The sequence below is a fragment of the Argiope bruennichi genome, chromosome 2 (assembly GCF_947563725.1).
Source record: "Argiope bruennichi chromosome 2, qqArgBrue1.1, whole genome shotgun sequence".
Taxonomy (NCBI): Eukaryota; Metazoa; Arthropoda; class Arachnida; order Araneae; family Araneidae; genus Argiope; species Argiope bruennichi.
This window is the reverse complement of record NC_079152.1, coordinates 22,729,639-22,751,433: the sequence shown is the minus strand read 5'-3', so window position 1 is coordinate 22,751,433 and position 21,795 is coordinate 22,729,639. Positions and strand designations below refer to the sequence as shown.

Sequence of the window (21,795 nt, the reverse complement as noted above, 5' to 3'; positions counted from 1 at the left end):
AAACTTGAATTCTATAGATGCTGAAACTGATGTGCCAGGAACAGCCTTGAAAGAATTAGAGAAACATAGTACACCTACTGCTACTAGTAAAAGCACTTTAATCATTCACAGTGTTCAAAGAGTAAGCATTTATGAATTTGTTTATTTCTCAGAGATATATAAATTTAGTGTATTGTTGTTTAACACAGATGATACTATTTCTTTTGCATCATAAAAAAGGAAAATACTCAACAAAATGTTAAGGTATGCTTTCAGAATATATATATTTTATGAGCATTTTATCATTTTTTTAAATTATTTTATTACTGCTTCCCAATAATTTCATTTTCACACCATGCTATTTGAATGAGCACCATCCCAATTTAGAATTGCATGCAGGAATGAATTATGCATTTTAAATTCTGTGTATTATATTTTTATGCATCACTTTTATTTTTCGATAATTATAGCTCTTGTTACATTTTCCTTGTGTAGGTTCTTTTCCTCACTTACCCTAATCATGACTTAAACATACATTTCTGAATGTTAAAGCTAACATTCACTTAAAATATATCAACAAAATGAATTAAGTTTTGAAGTTTAGAATATTTTTATATCGAAGATATTGCATGAGCAATGTAGAAAAAATTCTTCTGTCTTCGATAAATGTCTTTGAGGTGCAAAGCTTAATTTTTTTTGTTTGAAAGATTTTCTCGCTTTCATTTAAACTTTCTTCTTGGGTACTAACAAGAATTTGAATTCTGTTATTTTAAAACAAAATTGGATTTCTTGCAATTAGGTAGCTGTGGACAAGAGTGGACATTGGAAGGAAGTCCAAGAGGTACTCTGATTCTCTGTAGTTGTTCTTTTTTTGGTAATCTTTCTGCATGGTTTTTTTTTCTTTGTTCATCTTTGAACTTCATGTGATTGTGATGGATTCATAGCTTTTTTTTTTTTTGCTTTTGTTTCATTTTTTTAAAAATTATTTTACCCTTATTTCCAAAGTACATAAAAAATCATTAATATTGAACACAAATGAACAGTTGTGAATTAAAATGATGAAATATGTATTTTAATATATACAGGTTACTTTAGGTCTTATCATTACATTAGAAAGTAATAGAATACAATTTGAAAAGCACAAATCAAAATAAAATTATTTGGAATTCAACCTGTGAAGCATTATAGGGTTTTTCGAGCATTCCGGTATATGTTATAGTGTGAACATGATAACTAAAGTAATTTTGCTTTGATTTGAACTAGCAAATAATATATCATAGAGAGGATAAAATTATTGGTAGAGTTTGTAAATGAGCCATCTAGCTCAAAGAAATAGAAATTATGAAAGTATTGAGTAAAATTTTAAATTCCCCAGATCTCCTCTACTGTTTAACATAAAAAGACAGTTTATATTAGATGTTTTATGGCCACATATAGTAAACAATCTTAACATTGAAAGTATTTCAGTAGCTGTAGTTCATAAAAGTAAAATTCTGGAAAAATGTTTTATAACTTCTAATTTTGACTGCTTTTTAACCTAATTTTAACATATCATTTACAGAATTAAAATAGTCAACAAAAGCAAAATAACAGTCAACATTTCGTGACATTATTAAAGTATAATCTGTTAGGTAAATGAATGTTTTTATTTTTTAAAAAGACCAAAATTTTTTAGTATTTGAAATTACATTATTTTTTATGAGCCGCAGATATATATTATAATTTCTTTGGGTATTATTGCAGCAGGGAGTAGGGTTCTAAATTCATTGACTTAATAAAGATTATAACCTTTTAAAATCAACCTATGGACAATAGCTTTTATGCATGCATATATATAAAAAAAATTAGCTCTAAATGAGCACTAGGGGGAAATTTATTAGTAATTTTTTTTTCTCAGTTTTAAAGGTATGATTCCAGTATAAAGATTATCTAAACAATTGTAAAAACTAAAAACTCTATTATCATTATGTTATTGGTATGGCTATTGGCGAAGACAGGATCAGCAGAAAGATTGGTATTCTCTTGATAAATTTTATCTTTCAATCTACCAAACCAGATAGTCTACAGGGAAAATCGATGCATCAGATAGAGGATGAAAACCACTCTTGGGAACTCATAAATGAAAAGAACATAGGAATGGAATTTAGTCCTCCTTCTTCTGCAAATTTAGTCCTTAGGAATTCTTCAGCAAAGATGATCAAATTTTGAAGGATTCAAGAATTGAAATACTTTATTAACAGAAGTATAAAAACTAAATTTTTGAAGGGAAAGCAGTTTTTCTTTTGAGTAACTTACCCACACTCATTAACATTAATGTCTAACTGGCACCATTTATCATCAATTTTCTGATGGGTTAAATTCTTTTTGTAACATTTGCTCCGAACTGAAGAAACATTTCTGTTAACCTCAGTTTTTAAATTTTTGTTCTCAGTTACTTCATGCAAGTGACAATCATGAAGTTCAAGCTGTCTGGTAGAATTTTCAAGGACTTTAGTTAGCATTTATATGAAGCCAGAAGGGATAAAAACTCATGTTTCAGTTCAGTAAACTACTCCATAACGTTGTTGTTCTATTGATCAGAACCAGTTTCCTGAGCAGAGATTATATTGTATACTACTTCCACATAAAAATTAAACTATGAGCTTTTAACTCATTAAAATCCATTCCTTTGCTTTTTGTTTATAGCTTTTCTCCTTGTTACATTGCTAAAAATACTATGCAATTAATCCATTTTATCAGCAAAAATCGTAATTTTCATTTCACCATCTAAAACACCACAGATCATAATTAGACACTTCAGCCATGTTATTGAAGATATTTTTAATCTTTTATTTACTGAGATGTTTATGTTTCTTCATTTTCCTATGTTGTCCTTGTGCTTGTGTGTATTTTACTTTTTGACTCTTAGTTTTTTGATTCTTTTAATTTGATGTGATAAATTAAAAATGTGTGATTTTAATGTAATAGGTCTTTGTGCTCTGTTGCTTTTGTAAGTGTGTGTTTTTGTTTTAATCATTTAAGAAGTTGCATTTTTTATGCTTAGTATAGTTTTGAAAACATTTCCATATACAAACTAGACTGAAATTTTCTTCCTCTCTATAAAATATAGCATGGAACACAGTGGCTAATAAGCACCTTATGGCACTTCACAGGTTTTCTAGGCACACATTGTATTGATTTGTGTTTTTTTATTTTCCCCCTAAATTTTTTGTTTACTGCAGATTTTAGTTCTATTTTCTTAATTGATGCCTACTTAAGATTTGATATACAGATATTACAAAGCATTTTATATTTTTATACTTTGTAATATTTCTTCTGACTTTATGTTACAAATAGTATGCATGCTACTATTGCATTTATATCATAAAAATGGATTTTAAATATTCTTTAATGGAATTATTTATTAAATAGTTTGATTATCTCTTTGCTTAGTTTTAATTTGGTGTAATGTTAAAGAATCGGATGCTTAAGTAGCAGGCTGTAATAGATGCTTCTTATATTCTGATATGATTATATGGATCATGATGATTTTTATATAAAAATATAAATGTAAATAGATTACTTATTGTAAATTTTGATATTCTGTACAGGAAATACTTTTCTTTTAAGGTTTTAAACATGTGTGTTTGTATGTATGGCAATCGAACTGTGAGTTCAAAATAGCTTAGTATTTTTTTTATCATATTTATTTCCAATTGAATCATTGGTATTTTTACTGAATATATAATCATTAAATTGTTTATTTTTCTCATGAAATAATCTTCTCAAAAATCATTTTCCCTATTTGTAAATTCTCTTTTTATGTATCTGATTATGCTTTTTCATAAACATTCATCTTAATTGAAAAATGTTTGCAATTAGAAAAAAACTTTTTTTTATCATTTCTGATCAATCTGAAGAAATGTGACTGTGTGTGAATTTCATAAAGATTGTTATATGCTAGTTAGCTTTTATAACCTTTTTTTTATGTTACATTTTTTTGGATATATAGAATTTTAGTTCTTCATTTGAATTGTATGGAAAAATTTGTGTTTTGCATAAGACAGATCCTTTTCATATTAAAATTTTTTTTGTCCTAAGGCTTTATCAATTTTATTCTGTATTTTGTTACCCCTCCCTCTGCTAAGCTTTTCTTTTATTCCCTACTAGTAACTTATCATAACCCTCTGTTTTACTTAGGATATATTTTGTGTTCATTGTGTACATGAATCCCTAATTGAGTCCATAATATCATAGTGCTTTTAAGAATGAATATGCAGTATATTCATCTTTTAACTTTTATGGCAATTTAACTTCATTTTTTTATCTACTTTTTGTAAACAACACTTCTGTGTTTTGCTTTTAACAATGGGAGGAAATCAAGCACTTAAATATTTGCTGAGAATGGTTTGAATCTCAGGTCAACAATATAATCTGTTTAATCTATTATTAGAAATTTTAAAAGTTCACTTAATTTTTAATTAATTGGTATTTTGATTAAAGAATTTTAAAATACATGACAAATAAATATTATTAAAAAATAATTTCTTGAATTTAAAACAGTGTAAATCAGTTGTATATAATAGTGTTTCAGAAGCTATTCACAGAAAAGGTCAAAAATATTGCTTTGTTTTTAAGTAAGTAGATTTTAAATTTAAAAAATCTCTCCAAGGTACACATTCCCACCCTCCAATGTATATGCATGCCAAGTTTGGTAGTTCTTAGATCAAACAGTCTGGCCTGTAGATTATCAACATATATACATTCAACTTAATTATAAGTAGATTTGAAAGTAGTGAATCAGTTTAAATTTTATGAATAAAATCAGAATATATCTGATTTTTACATAGAAAAGACATTTTTAAACAAATATGTTATAGGATTTATATGGATCTATACTTGATATACTTATTACTTTTAATGCTGGTTTGACGTTAACTCTATATTTGTAGATCTCTCTAGAACTTCATTTTTCACATTCTAATTTTTGAAAATATAGATAAGCAATTCAAAGCATATTATGCAAGTACAGTTGAATTTTTTTGTTTAGTAAGTATGTGCATGCTATTATTTGCTTGAGAATTTTTTTTAATGAAACCTTGCATATGAATGTTGCATGTACCAGTCATTGAGCATCTATAATTAACCAAGCAGTAACTTGATGCTTACATAAAAAAGTTAGTTTTTGTATTCATGATTATGAAATACATAATGTAAGGATTTCTTCAATAATGTATTCATTATCCGTGTTATTATTGACTTCTCATGAATTTTGTATTTTATTTCTACTCTGTGACTGTGTTAATTTATTCATTCATCAAGTGGAGCTGTTTAGAAAGCATTGTGCGAAATTGAGTTTTGGATTATGTATTAAAAAAGCTGTTTTATTTTTGGTTGATAAATAAAATTTAATGGATTTAAATTTTATTAATCAGAAATTTAAACAGATGAAGAATACTTTCTATTTAATATACTATCTAGAAATTCATATGAGTAACTTTTTTTTATCATATTAAAATAATAAAATTTCCACTAAGCAAAATATTTATGCCCCATTCTTTATAAGTAAGTAAAATTACTCCAAGATACTGTATATAATACAAACTCAAATCATCCTCTTTGTTGTCATTAATAAATGCATTAACTAGATAAATAATAGATTGCTGGACAATATATATTTGATTAATTATTAGGCCTATTATGGTTTATAGTTATTTCATGTATTCTGTATGTTATTAAGTTACCTATATTTTTGTAATTTTTTAAACTTAAATAAACCTTATTGTTTTCTTAACACTTTCCAGCATGATAGTCGTAAAAAGGGACACTAGTTTTAAAATTTTCTTTAAATAAAATTTCTCTTTAGAACCTGAAAAATTACTGGAAAAGTACATCTCATTTCCTTTCAGATATACAGGTGATATGATGGATTCCGAGTCCTTTATGAAATTAATTTTATATTTAAATTACCCAATTTTTTTACTATAATATAGGATTTTTTTTTATTTTTAAAAAATTATAATTCTAATAAAATCAATCGAAGTTATTTTTTCAATACTTTGATATTAATTCATAATTTTGTATAAGAATTAAATTTATTATGAAAGTTTCGAAATGTGTGGCCTAAAGATACCTTCACACAAAGACAGCGACCTCTTAGCAACATTTCTTAATTCTGCTCTTAGAAAATGTAATTTCATGCTTAAAGTATGTAACACCTATATTCTTTGATCAATTTCATCAAAAATAATGCAACATAGATAATGCACATAATGCATAATAAAATAATGCAACAACATAGATACAATAAATATATATTTTTTTTTTTTTTGCAGATTAGTTTTTCAATTTTAATATCTGTATTAAATTGATTTATTTTTATTTTCCTTAGTTTACATACAGTCGATTTAGTTAAGAATAATTTATGCAAAAAATATACAAAAATTGTGTATTTTAACTCAAAATAAAAATTCATTGGAAATAACTCATTGGAATAAAAATAAAAACGTTAATTGAACCTAAGATATCCAGAATTATTTTTATCAAGAAAAAATGTAATTACCTATGAAAATTTTCTTACAAATTGATTGCTGTAAGTGGGTAATGTCTCTAAATAAAGACACTCACCCCCCCACACACACACACCCAGCTGCTGAAGGAAATTAGTTTTTTACAACAAAATTTTTTTTAAAGTAAAACTTTTAAACAATCAATTAATCCCATTCATTTGTATTTTTTATTATATTTCAGAAGTTTCAATAAGCCATCATGGAAAGTCCTCGAATTATCTTAATACCATAATTTAGTTTAAACTAAATCTGAAGTAATTGAATTTTTTCAGGCTGGTTTTAACACATAAATTTTTTAAGCATGAAATATGTAATTAACTTTTATTGTTTAACATATTTTTTTAATGTTAAGGTGTATTTCCATACATATAACAATGTAAGTAATCTTAGATCCGAGAATTTATTCTTGTGAACTTTACAAAAATTTTATTGATTATTATCTCTATCTGAGGGGTTTTTTTTTATTCTTTTGTTGTTGTTGTTGGTTTTTCCCCAAAATTCATGTCATTATTGGTGTTATTTGCATCATGCTTATATTATCAGATCAACATATATGGTTTTGATTACTAGATGTTATTTATGCTATTTGTGTTATAAAGTTCCTTTAATTGCTTTATCCTCTCCTTTTTCAAATTGTAGCCTGAGAATTCTGTATCAGAAAGTCTTGAAGCATCTCCTGCCAGTCATGCATCAAAAGATTCCCATACTTCATACTCAGAAAGTGCCCCAACTTCTCCTTCACTTGGAAAGGCTAATGGTAAGTTTATTCCATTCAAACTTCCATTGCTTATAAACTAAGTTTTCAATTAAAGAAATATAAACACCATTAATAACACTTTATTTGGTGTAAAATATAGAATTCCTCTTACTCTATGTAAGGATTATCAAGAAGTGTTCTTCAAACTCTTATAAAGTAGTTGATGATAAAGAAAACAACTTTGTTTTAAAGATCCATTTTCACTTTCTGTGAATAAGATTTCCAGGAGTTGATCTATTGCATTATAACTAGCTTCTATTATATTTCATTTTCTTGTATTATTTTTAGTTTTTATTGAGTTATGACATTTTATTTATATTTTAGCCATTAATAATTAATTTTATATTCCCTGTTTATTTTCATTTTACTTTTTTGCATTGCATATTATTTCAACTTGGAATCTGGTAATTCAATTTAAGTTATGTTATGTTTTGTGTAAAATTAAAAAAATAAAAAAGAATTATATGTTGAATACATTCATCTTTCTGAAGTGTGGATTTTTTTCATCAGTTTCTGTCAACTTCATCTGCATATCTTCAACTTCATCTTCTATAGTCTGATCACACTTGTTGTGTTATGTTGTCTTTATTAATAATAAAAGTTAATGTATATGTTAGAGCTCCATAGGTCAAACTGTCTGGCTCATATATACTTTGAAGGATGAAAATGTGCACTTAAAGATGATTTTGGGGGGAATTTTAATTAATTAGAAATTAAGCTAAATTTTGGCCTTTTTTTTTGTGATATTTTCCGATAATATTATTACACAAAAAAGAATTTTACATTATTTTAGAATGTTAAGAAATGGCTTTTAATTTATACAAATTTAGTAGTCTTTCAAATTTTCTATAAATTGTGACAATTATTATTATTATTTGCCTAATTTCCAATACTATATTACATTATTGCCCTCAAATTCAAGCCATTTCTTTATTTCATCAATTATTTAATCATGCAACTTTCTTCTGCTGATGAAAGCTAAAGAAGAAAGATTCTGTGTAATATCTTTGTAATTTATATGATGAATAAAAAAAAGTGACATTACAAAACAGCAAAATTTAGAAGATAGATTACTTGGACATTTACATTTTTAATAGCACCATTCCGTTTCCATAAGACCGTTCTGCATTAGAAATGTTCATGTACACAATGGACAGAACATATTAATTAAAACATTATAATTAAAACAACATGGCTTTAATGACTGGCAATATAGGGGAATCATGCTTATGTAACTGTATTTAAACAAAATAGCAAATGAACATAATCAATATTCTTAGCAAACCAACTGATCGTCAAAGGCTACTAATCTATATAAATAAAAAAGTAAATATTCATTTGCTCAAAATATTAAATCTCCAGAAGATTTTTACCAGTTGTTGTGAAATGTTGCATTTGGATATGCATGTGTTTTTATACATTTAGTTATATAGATGCCACACCTGTGATATGTTTTTAAAAAAAATAATTTTTCTTAAAAAAAAAAAAAAAAAAAAAAAAAAAAAAACAGCTTTATCTGTTGGATGTATAAGCAACACAGCTATACTAAATATTTTACGATTCTATTTCAATACTTAATGATTAATGATTTGTTTACGATTCCCAGTTTCATTTTTTTCATTTCAATGTTTCTAACTGCATTGTTATATTGAATTTTACAGGAGATTTTGATTTGTTTTCATTTTGCTTTAATTATTTCACATGACATCACGTTGTAATTTAGCTATGTCGTTTATTATGTGTTCATTTCAAGAGTATAATTTTTTTTCAATGTTTTTTATTTCATTTTTTAACTGTTTTTATTATTTTGTAACACAATTGGCATTAGAATTGAGTTTTGCCAATTGATTTCGTTTAAATTTAAATTATATTTTGAAGGATATTTTCCATTGAATATGCAAAGAAAATTGAAATAAGATCATGGATTTCACACCAGAAATTTATAAAGAAGCATTGATAATGATTGAAGGTTTGTGCTTAGAAGTCTCAAACAAAGTTTATAATCATTTGGTAATGTCATCACCGAATCTATCCATATTGTTTCGTTTGGTGAAGAATTGCATTGCGAACGAAATTATAGCATGGGTGATCTTTTATCTGTTTATGTATGTATGTCTGTCTGTCAAATTTTCTTAAACACATGGGCAAAAAAGAATTTATGATCAAATAATGAAATTGTCAATAACGAGTTTAGGGAAATCTTAAATGCTTTAGAAAATCTTCTGTAAAACATTCCTAATTAAATTGATTCTGAGAGCAATTCAATCTCAAATAATGTAGCCGTAGCTCTTGTAGCATTTGGACTAGCTGCGACATTGCTGCACCGTAAAAGAGCTGCTCATTCCACTTTGAAATTGGCATGAAATCATTTGAAATCTCATGTTAAATATTTCCAAAGAATCGAGCATTGTGAAAAATATTGCAGAAATATAAACTTATTGTTGGGATGAATTCACAATTTTGTTGGGCATATAAAAACTCACTCCAGGCATTCAGTAACAACAAAATTATCAGGAAGGTGGAGTACTTGTTTTAAGTTTATGAAGATTAGATATCTAACATATTTTTACAGATATAGTAGTTGTATATGAGAAGCAATATAACAAACAAGATGATTTCATTTAAATGTACACATTATTTGAAATTGTCAAAATTGCATCTAAAGGAGTATCTCTTATCCCCAGATCATGAGTTGCTTTCTGCTTATGATCATGGGTTGCTTATTTTTGTTGAATGTGTCTGAAAATATGTTTCTGATCTTTTGTCTTTTATTTTCAGGAGATAGGTCTCGACCAAAAGAAAAGAAAACATTGATGGGAACCTTACGTAGGAGATTGAGTTTCCACAAAAATCGTTCCAAATCAGCTGAAAATCGGTTTGAATCTGCTTCTAGTTATAGTCAAGCAAGTAGCCGCAGCACTTCTGCTGACCGTGGGAGGCAGCCTTCTGCACAAAAACTGTCTCCTTTCAAAGGAAAATTTTTGGGTATGTGTTTTAGTAAATTTTCTTACATTGAGAATATAAAAATATATTTCATGTAAATTATAAATATTAGTAGATAAAAGAGGCAAAAATTTTATTTATTAAAAATATTTTAATTTAGACATAATAATACATTTAGGTACAGGCAAGCACTTTGAAGGAATTGCTGTTAATGTTTTCCTATCTCATTTATACATGTACACAAATATTAGCTCATTATTTTGGAAAGTAATCAGAAATTCATTGTTCTAGAGAATTCAGTTTTGCCCTTTCTCTTATATAAAATATAAATATTCTTTTATATGGTCACTTATAGTTTTTTAAAAAAAATCACTTCTACATTTATTGTTGTTGGGAATATGGTTTGAAAATACTTTTAATAACATCCTGTGTTTTAAAATGTTAAGCAAAGAAGAGAAATAATACTTAATGATCCTGAATTTATGTTACAAAAATAATATTTAGAAATGAAGATCAAAATCTTTTGTCTGGTTATTAGAGAATTCATCTGTAGAAAAAATTAGATTCTGTTCTTCTGACTTGCCAATGGGTCAGGACTTTGTTTGTAATATTTGGTAAATGGCCATTGTTACAAATGGAGATGTTATTTGAAAAAGAAAGCAGTTTTGGTATCTAAAAAATGATTTAAAGTCATTGCATAAGCATGAAATTTTCCAGAACAAATACCACATATTTTAATTTGGAGATTGAAAGATAATATCCATAAATATCCTTGCTGGTTTTTAGAAATTAATTTTGCAAATAATATTGCTGTTTATTTCAAATCATGCATCTTAATTCTTTGTGTAGCATTTATTTGCTTATTTGAAATCTATTTTTATAGCATCTATGGATGCCTTTGTTACTTTTAAAAATTGACCTTTTTATTATAAATTTGTTTATATATGTATTCAAACTCTTTTCAAACCTTTATTTTTGCCAATTCTCTAATATGAATCTAATATTTCTTGCATATTATTAACAAAATTAAATAACAATCGTGATCTTTTTATTTTGAAAACACATAGCTTTGGTGATAGAAATGTTAAAGACTGTTAATTATGTTTATAATATGCCATTTATAGAAATTAATATAAACTACACAATTTCACATAAGCTTCAAGTAAATTGTTTTAAAGTTGAATTATATAATTTTTGTTAATTTATGCTATATGGACAAATGTTAATTATAGTAAACATTTGTCGGTTTTATCTTCTTAATTTGTACATCTTTTTAATGCTATGTAATTATTAATTTTTTTTAAGTCCACTTTAAAGAAAATCTATATTTTGTTTATTTGTTTATGAGAAAATTGTATAATACTGTAAATTACTGTTTATTATATAATAATGATTTCAAATTTTAAAATAATCTGCCCTTCATTTTTTTTCTTTTTTGCTTCTGGATATCTAAATTTAATGAGGGTAAGTATCAAGATTTTCCTCCTTGTATTTGTGCAGTTTTAAATAAGAACTTTTGCATCAGATGCTGTTATCAATACATTGGCCATTGCTTTTCCTAACTTATATATTTTGAAAATGGTTTTGATACTGTAAAATTTAAGCTTAGGTGACATTGTTGCATATTTCTTAAATAATTCATATTTTTGCAGTCATTAATTTTATAATCAATAGCATAATACCAAACACACACACATATATATAAGAATAATTGTAATGAATCACAATATGAAGACTCAAAATTTTAAATTATCCATTCCTGTGTGATCCCAGTTTGAGTGTGATAAATAAACCCTTTTAAAAGCTGTGCTTCCTTTGCTTGCTTTTTTCTGCATTTTCTTTGTATTTTGTATGCTTGCATGCTATTTAAAGGTGTTTGATTTCTTCTCCCCATCTACTGTGTAAAATTGTATTTTATTTGTGTGCTTTTCTTTTGCGTTAAAGCGTTTCTTTTGCGTCAAATATCTCTCAATATAAATCTATCTAATAAATTTGTGTATTTGAAGTAAAATCCTAATGTATTTAATGATTGTGCTTCCTACTCTAGTTTGTTTCTTCATATTACTAAAAACATTTGTGTAAAGGTTTAACTAATTAAATTTTCATTTTCTGTCTTTCTTTCCTGTAGGACAATTTTTAACTGTTCCAGGTAAGAACCTATGTATTCTATGCATGACATTCGGTTTTTGATTAGTATTTTATTTATGATAAGTTGAATTATGCATTTGCACAATAAATAGTCAGTATGCACTATCTGTATTTGCAGGCAGCACTCGTAGCAGTCTTAGTGAAGCTTCGGGGATAAGTGCCTCTTCCACTCGAACTTACATAAATGAAAATTCAACACTTGTTATTGAAACGAATGAAAATGGTATTATAAAGTAAGTTTGCTTTAATCTGTTGTAAATTAATTGTAGTATGCTTGTTAATATATTTACTGCTATTTGCAAATAAATGCTGTGAGAAGAGAAGTGCTGGTTTTCTGGATCTTTCTTATTTGAAGTGCACTTGCATTAAACAAGGAAATTGCAAATTTGAATATGCAGAAATTTTTAAGACCGATTAAGTTACTAGAAATTAAATAAAAAGACAAATAGACATCGAAAACTTAATTTTGATTCAGGGAAGTATAAGCATAGTGAACATAAGATGTAGGAAATTGTAAATAATTTTAAGATTTACATAAAAAAAGCCCACAAATTTTGCTTAAAAATCATTTATGCATATGTATTAATGAACCATAATACATATAATACGTATGTAATGATATTTTAAAATCTGATTTAAATCCTAATTAATTTCCTAATTTTTATTTTAATTTAACTCATATTAATTTAATTCTAAAATGTTCTCTTATTCCCTGATCCAATTCCACCTTTTTTATTTAATTAATACTACATGAGCTCTAAAATTGCTGAAATCTACAAGTTCCCACACTCCAAGTGAAGGGATAAAAATCTGTTAATCTAAACAAATTCTTTTAAATGATACCTACAATTCCCTTACTTAAATTGACACATGTAAAGAAATCCCTATCTGAATCTCATGGTATATGATCATCAGGAAATTGCCACTCTTTTCTTTCTGCTCTCGTGTTGTGCTGTGAATTGACATACTCGTTGCATCTTCTTTGTTCATAGATTATGCCTCCCATGATAAAATAAAGTGAAGTTCAAAGTATCTTCTCTCTCTTCGGCCACAAAACTGCAAAAAAATATGTGTTTACATTATATACCTTGTTTTAGTTAAAATTTATTGGAAAAACATTCCTTTGAAGAATTAATGCATTTACATGCTGCAAGATCCCACTGTCATTTGACAATAAGCAGCTTTATAATGTCCCATTAGGATTGCCATTTCATTTATTTAAAAATATTTTCAATGCAATTTAAATGCTTTGCGATTGGTAAGAATTTTAAAATGGAAAGAAAAAAATGCAGTTATATCTTTAACTTGTGTGGGGCTTTTAATTGCAAGAAATATTAAAACAATAACATAATTAATAATAAATATCAGAAGAATAAGGCGATATATATGACATTACAAATTGGCATTATGTAATGCTGCGAAGGGTGATAAACCGTGGCATCAATGTAATGTCCCATCCCCTGCTGATTAAAAAAAATTCTTTCGGCTAGGAAAGGATTCATCTAGGCAGGAAGAAAGAAGGTTTGACTACCCATTGTATAATAAACTGAAATAACAAATAAATGCGAGATATTATTTTTAAACATTTTTACTTTTCTTAAAAATGCATTGTAATGAAAATGGCAAAAATTATTTTTCATTCCCAAAAAGTTTTGCTAATAAACAGAATATAATTAATTTGAATTTTAAGTGCCATTATAAAACATTTAAGGTCTCTGTAGAATGTTCTTATGATTTATAGATAAGAATCGCTATTTATAAGTATAGGTCATTTCTGAAAACATAAATTTATCAGGCTATTCATGTTTCAAATTCACTTTCAAAAATGAATTTTGTGCATTCTATTGCAAAAATTATAATATTTAATGAAGTGTTTTCTCTAGGCGTTACCTCATTCCAAACTCTCTGGTTCATCGAAGCAAGTGGAAGAAACGAGGCACCAAACTTCACATCTTTAATGATCATGTGTTCCTTGCCAAGCATCTTTCAGGGTAAAATATTTTATATCTATAATTTGTATAAAAGTAAAACTCAACAAATAATATAATTCGAACTATGAAAATTTTCATTATCTCAAAAATATTTATCCCATTATTGAGTTTTTTTACCCTATCCAAATACAAAATAAGCCATAGGTTCTTATGAAACTCTTGGATATTGTTCTGAGAACTATTTCCAAACCACTTTCAAGATGTATGTGTCCAAGTGAAAGTATTTTTTCTTGGGCACATTTGATTAATCTTTTCCGTACTTTCTTGAGTTCCAAGTGAAAGGTTTGAATTCTATTGAAATAATGTAAGACACCTGACATGAATTGACCATGTATGGGAAAGCGTTACCATGATGTGAAGTTTCCAGTTTTCTTCAATTCCGTTGCCTATTACATTAATTGAAATCATTGCTTCCTAAAGATCTTCCTTATTTCAGCTTATACTACCATTCATAGTTCTAAACTTTCTGGAAACTAAATAATTAATTTATGATGGCTTACTCAATTGATGGTTTTTCCTCTTCTTTCTTTATTCAACTATGTATTTCATTTAATTTATTTTTCCTACATAAATTTTATCCTAAACTTGTTGATTAATTCACCTACATTTTGTTACCATTAGACATATTGTTTCTTGTGACAGGAAACAATATGTTTTTTGGAATCCTCCTAGTGTAAATTTTTCATATAAATATGGAAAGAACTTTCTCTTTTTTTTCTCCAAAATAGAAATCTTTTTATAGTTTCTGTTATAAACTTTAAAGAATTTAATATAGAAAATTAGAATTTCATATTTTTTGCTTCATATTTGTAATAATCTATTGTTTATTAGAGAGGAGAAGCTTTTTCTGCTCTGATATATTTTTTAATTATTTATCTTTTTTTATGGTCAATTAAGCAATATTTTGGTGTAAGATTCAAGTATTATGTTTTTTGTTGTTGTTGTTTGTTTCATGTATAAAATGAAGTGCTTTTAACAATACTGTGTTGCATTGTTATCAGTTATTTAATACACTGCTATTGTAAAGCATCAAAAGTTGAGCTATTTTTAATCTTTTATTATTGTTTCCCTGTTTTATTTACTGTGTATATTTTTAAAAAAATTAAATATATTATGATTTTAAGAAAATACTGCCTTCTTTAAAGGTCTACAACGTGTCAAGTATGTCAGAAGCAATTAACAAGGCGGCCAGGCAAGCAAGGTTATGAATGTAGAGGTAAAATATATTGTAGAATGTTTCCTCATTTGTACAATTTTAATCAGTATTCTGTCTCTTTTTTTTTGTCTCCTTCTTTTTTTAATGGAAACTTGATTCATTTCTTATTTTAGGATGTAATCTCCAGTGCCATAAAAGCTGCCATGTCAAAGTGGAAAGTTATTGTTCAAACAGTACCATAAATTCCATGGAAGTGTGAGTAATAACTATTTCATATTTCAAACAATCTCATTTCTAATCAATGGTAATAACATATATTATAAAAAAGGGAGTAAGCAAAATATTTTCTTCAAATGTTTTGCTTCTAGTCATTCATATTATATAAAAGAATTAATCAATGCATTATTAAATCTTAGCAAAGGCAAGGAGGTAATATTATGAACTGATCTCATATGATTAAATTCAGTGATTACATTCCTAGTGGAAATTGCTGGACTTCTGCGATTTCAAATATCAACTTTTGAGATTAAAAGAAAACAGGACAAATTGATTTATCTTGTACTGACAAACAATAAAATCCATGCTTTTGTATGTTTTTTTTTTCTTCTTCTTCTTCTTCTTAAAAAATGTTTTGCTATTTCATGAAAAAATTATTGTAGTTAGTTTGAGCATAAAATACATTTGTGGTCAATCGTGAAATTCTTCATTTTGTAACATAATGATCTTCTGATCGTTAAAGTATAAAACAAAAAAATTAGTTTAAAATAATTGAATTTCCTACACTATAACACTATATTTAAAAGATTTTTTCAATTTGAACTGTGATTTTATTTTAATGGTTATGAGCAAATATGAAAGAAAATTCTAAATCATGGCTAAGTGAAGGAAAGCAGTTTTGTGCTTACCCATCAGAAGGATTATATATAATTTAAGTCTACCATCTATCATTAATCTGTTTGTAATGTTAATTAAACTGCAAAATATCTAATTTAAGTGTAAAATTATTAATTTATTTTGCAGTTCTAAGTTGAACTTTAATTTATTTAATTTTAAAATTAACTAAATTAGTTTGGGAAACGTATTTACTAAAATGATTGCAAATCTAGTTATCTAATATTATATTTCACATCAAATTCAATGTTTTTCTATGTTTAATTATACATGTATCACTAATCTTAATTAGCACTTAATTTTAGAGTTTCTTATTTTTTTCCTAGTGAATACATTCATGATCCAAAGGGAGCCTCTCCAAAATCTATATAACTTCTGATATTCAAATTTCCAAAAAGGTCCAGAACTAATAGCTTTGCTATTTAGAGCCATAGACTGTTGTAAGATTTCTTTATGAAGCAAAATGCTTTGGTGGAACATTGGGGAAATATTTTAGAGTGTTTATTCTTCAATGACAAGCCACCATCTCTGTGGTATAATGTTGTTCACATTTTTGTATGCCTACAAGTTGCTTGGTCTGCTGTACAGGAAATATTTTTTGCATCACTCTGTCTAGTTGGAATTGCCCTTCCTCAAAAATTGTTAACTGTTGGAATATGAATTCATGTAATTAATGGGGGAAATATATATTTATTAGAAGAAAAGTGACACCATACACAAAATTTTGTGACTGCAAGGGCATTTCACTTTCTTGAAATAAAATTTACTTAATCTTATTTTTAAAATAATCCCTGTCTTTTCACATTTAAAATATTTTTTATGTATATGATTTTTTTATTAATTATTTAAATGTTATTAATTAAGGATAAATTAGAAAATGGTGTATTAATTTTCAAAAGTTTTGCCACTCCTTTACTTTTTTAATTCCATTGTTATTTATTGCAATGTTATTTATTCCGGTTTAATAACATTTCAGTATATTTTGTTTTTAAAAAAAAGAATCAATCTATTTGAATTTATAAAATAACTTAGAAAAAACAAATCTGATTTGTTTTGTGTACCTTCCTATTATATATGAAGTTATAACTACAAATTATATCTCTTATAAAGAAGAATATTGCCTAGATTCTTTTTTTTAAAAATGGGACTTTTTTTTTAAATGGGATCTTAAAAAAAAAAAAAAAAAAATCAGCATGAAACTTAAAAATTGCAATCATTACTATAAGCATTTTACTTTTTTATGGATGATTTACTGTTAAGATTTTAAGGATTTCATATATCAAAAACTGAATCATAAAGAAGGGAAACGGTTATGCTGCAAGAAATATTTCCTGAAAAGTAAAGTATGAAAAAAGTGCTTTTATGTACTAATGTTGATGTATGTGATAAAAAATCATTTCGTCTTCTTTTTTTTTCTATATAAGAAAAGGGTTCCTAGAGTATTTTTAATGAATCATTTGCCATTTGGTTGTTGATTAAATGTATTAATGCAAGTTCACAGCATTACAGTACAGTATTTGAGACTGAAGATTCTTCTTTCGTTTGCATTGGTTAAGTTCTGTTTGTATTTGATTTTTTTTTGTAGAATTTTAAAATTATATTTTGGCAACTCATTTTTCAAATTATATTAAATACTAATTCATAAATTATGATTTTTAGAAATATGTTATTTTAATATTATATTTGATGTTATTAAATTGCTTTATAATTTGTTCTTTTGTGTTTTAATTTTAAAGTTTATTGAATATGTTGTTGACAATCGCTAATTCAGTGTTAAATGTTTAGAGTGTGTTCCTGTATTTTTCTAGAGAACTGAATAGAAACCAGTGATATTATAAAAATCAATCTTTATAATTTTTTCTTATATGTTAATTTTATGGTAAAATGTAATGTTGAAGCATTGCTTATACTCGTTGTCGAAGCTTATATTGAGAAAAAAAGTTGTCTTTCTCTGCAAAAGTAACTGTACAAAAAAGTTATAGAAAGCTTATGATAAAATGCCAATCAAAGTGAGAATTCTAATTCAAATAATTCCTCTGCCTTGTAGTACAACTTGCCATTTTCTAACTTCCAAAGTGTATTCATTCTTAAATAGATTTTATTTATTTTAGAAATTTTTACGAAAACATTCATTTCTGACCTTTTTTTTAAAAACATTTTTCATATTCCTAATCACGTTTTTTTCGAAAATATCAAATAATTTATATTTACTTTGTTGTATATGTACTTATAAATAGTAGAGCTTCTGCAATACATATTTGTTGTTACTTAAAAGGTTATATGTTTTTATTATTATTTTTATTTGATTATATGTACTAATACTCAACCATTCTAGCTCTAAACCTCTTCTACGTCATAAAGATGAAACTTCATCTTAGAAGTTTAATATTATCTAGGATATGAGCAGCTGTCATTTCAATACTACTGTATGCAATTCACAATCTTTTATAGTTCTAAGCAATTTGTTTGTGAAGAACTACTCTTCCTTAAATCTATACAAATATGGAAGCATTTTATAGAAAAATGTCTAATTCCTTTTACAAATTGTTTGCCATAGTTTCTTTGAAATATTTCACTAAAACGTTTATAAAATGTGCATGTAATATCTGTTAAACCTAATATGTCTTTGTGAATCCTATAGTCATTAATTACTCAATTTGACAAGCTGAGTGAATGAATTACATCTCGGTTGAATGACTTGAAACAAATTTTCTCTCTTAAAGTTTTAGAAAAATCTTTGTAAAATTAAGCATTTTTTTTTAATATAGAGTTTTTCCCTACAAAATATCTATTTCTTATGTCTTGTTATACAAAAATAATCTGTTTAGCTAAAGTTGTTTGAAGTGCATTGCCTATAAAACAAAAACGCCAATTTCTCTAAAAAAACTCCACATTATGTGAAGGTGCTCTTAGCAGCATCTTTATTTTATGTGGTCTGTAAAACTGCTTAATGCAACTCATTACTGTTTTATTCACAAGTTTTGTATTGTTGCATTAATGCCTAAATTGCTTTTAAATACATTCGGACCAAATTCATGATTATTTAACCAGATGTAATGATAAATTCTAATGCTCTCTAATAATTGCCAACTTGAGTTATCAAAAACTATAAAGTTTGTTTTTTACAAATAAAAATACATGCATCTTCCAAATAAGAAAGTTCTTCCATTATTTATAATGTTAAAATTTAACTACTAATATATTACTACATTTTAGTTAACATATTAATATAATCAATGCTTTCATTGTTTTTCTCATTTGTTCTAAAAATAAAAATTTTCAGGCACTAAGATTAAACCAAGCTGTGTATCATAAGCAATGATTTGATGTCCACTAAAAATGCTGAAGCTCTGCTCTTTAATCATTGTTGTACTTAACTTGTTTGATGTAGATTATTTACATTCTTTAAAAAACATTTGTGATTTGGTTATAGTCATTAGGCTTGGTGACTATTCATAACTTATGGCTGTACATGTTCTCTCATGTGTCGAGATTCCCTGTGGATTATGAAATTGAAAAATCAATACGATGTGATCTCTATTTAAAATATTTATTATAGTTTTAGTGCAGAAAATTTGAACTCATTGGGCTTTGATTGCATGCCATTTATCGGTGATTCTTAAATGTCCCATCTCAAGCTCTGATATTTTTTGTTCCATAAATTCCATTCAATATGTGTAGTTTAGAAATTTAAATGCATTGTTAGTAAACAAAAAAACAAAATAAAAATGGAATTTACTCACCACTGATTATGAAAATCCTTATGGTGAAATAATTTAATTGAGCATTATTGTAAGGAGACAAAAAATTATTTTACACCTTATTTCTTAGTGCTGAATTTGCATATTTATCATATAATTATTATGATTGTGTAAATTTTAAATTTACTTTTAAACAAATTTAATTTGCATTTAACTCCTTACATTGTCTGAGTATAATTAAAGCTACTTATATTTTGATGTCTCACCTTTTATGAAGTATATTGCAATCAGTTTAATCATAGGATATTTTATATGAATACTAGATGACTTATGTAAAATTGTGTTTTATTTATCTTCTATTACATAATACAAAAAATATAGTTCCAAAAAGTTGGTTACTGATAGGGGATCTCAAAATTCACATGCATTTGTACTTAATGTTGTTGAAATATTAAATTTTCAACAGCAAATCAAATGTTTTATGTTTTTAGTATTTTAAATATGCATGGTTTAAAATGTATTGGACTTTAAACTGAAAATGAATTCCCTCAATATTTTATATATAAAGTCTGTATCAATTCAATGTAATTAAAATTTTGTGGTGAATATATTATTGGAAATAAGACAAAATTTGTTTTATATTCATTTCTGATCAGTTTTAATGCTACTTCTGACTATCCAAGCCACGTTTATTCAAGAATTCTTTTTTTTTTAATGAATTAGTATATGTTAATTTTTAATTACTTGTATTTTGTTAAATATGTATTTATTAAATAATGAACAGGAAAATCCAAAACTAATTTTTTTCATTAGTTGATTTTAATTGAATGTAACATTTGCCTTTACTTTACTAGCACATTCTTATGTAGTTCAAAACATCAGAGTAAAAAGGAAGAATCTGAAGAAAGTACATCTGTCAGTTGAAATTTAAGAGGCAGAATTAAAACATTTAGGTTGTGGAACGTTTTCAATGGAATAAACTATAATAGGCAAAGTTTCACGTTTCTTGAAACATTAACAATGAGGAGGTAACGAAACTAGTAAAATGTAGAGACTTAATAAGAAATTATTTTAAACTACTTGCAGTAATATTTTCAAATGAAAGCGGTGGGTTGGAGGGAAAAAGAAATAAGCAGAATAAAACATTACATGTTAATGCTTCATAAAAAAGATTTATCTTTTTTAAAAAAACTTCCTTTCTCTAAAATTGTGATGAATAATTTAAAAATTACCCCCTTCCCCTAATTAACTTTTTTTTACAATTAGTATGAACTTGGATAGTCAAGACATCTCTATAATTAAAATTATAAAATCTGAATCATTCCTTTTTAGAGTCCTGTAAAATGTACTACAGAAAATAAATAATATATGTCAAAAATTGTTTGATTTTTTTTTTTTCCTTATATATGATTATTGTTGTTTCTGTCTGTGCATCTGCTATTACTGTAGTACTTCTCATGAAACAATAAATATTGTTTTGTTATATCTTCTTGTTTTGATACAATTAAAGACGAAAAATACACTTTAAATACCTGACATCTTGACTACGATATACTGAAATATTATATAATCATCTATTCTACAAAAGTTCCTATTTAATATTAATAATTTCAGCAGTTTTCTACCTGTGTTGTAATAAAAAGGAATTTAAAAAGATTTAGCAGTAAATGCAGTTGTCTGT

General features: G+C 26.3%; 1 protein-coding gene across 3 annotated transcripts in view; it reads left to right on the top strand.

Annotated features, from left to right (window-relative positions):
* Positions 1–21,597, top strand: part of LOC129990825 (uncharacterized) — a 44,530-nt gene extending 22,933 nt beyond the window's left edge. For 2 of the 3 annotated variants that reach the window (XM_056098183.1, XM_056098185.1), the window contains 9 exons: positions 18–121; positions 7,167–7,284; positions 10,063–10,269; positions 12,356–12,376; positions 12,494–12,608; positions 14,259–14,366; positions 15,512–15,582; positions 15,696–15,777; positions 16,740–21,597. In XM_056098183.1, the coding sequence (XP_055954158.1) occupies positions 18–121; positions 7,167–7,284; positions 10,063–10,269; positions 12,356–12,376; positions 12,494–12,608; positions 14,259–14,366; positions 15,512–15,582; positions 15,696–15,777; positions 16,740–16,785 (872 nt within the window). In that variant the 3' untranslated portion in view covers positions 16,786–21,597. The remainder of the gene's footprint in view (positions 1–17; positions 122–7,166; positions 7,285–10,062; positions 10,270–12,355; positions 12,377–12,493; positions 12,609–14,258; positions 14,367–15,511; positions 15,583–15,695; positions 15,778–16,739) is intronic. The other variant, XM_056098184.1, reaches the window with a different exon arrangement.
* The last annotated feature ends 198 nt before the right edge of the window (positions 21,598–21,795 follow it).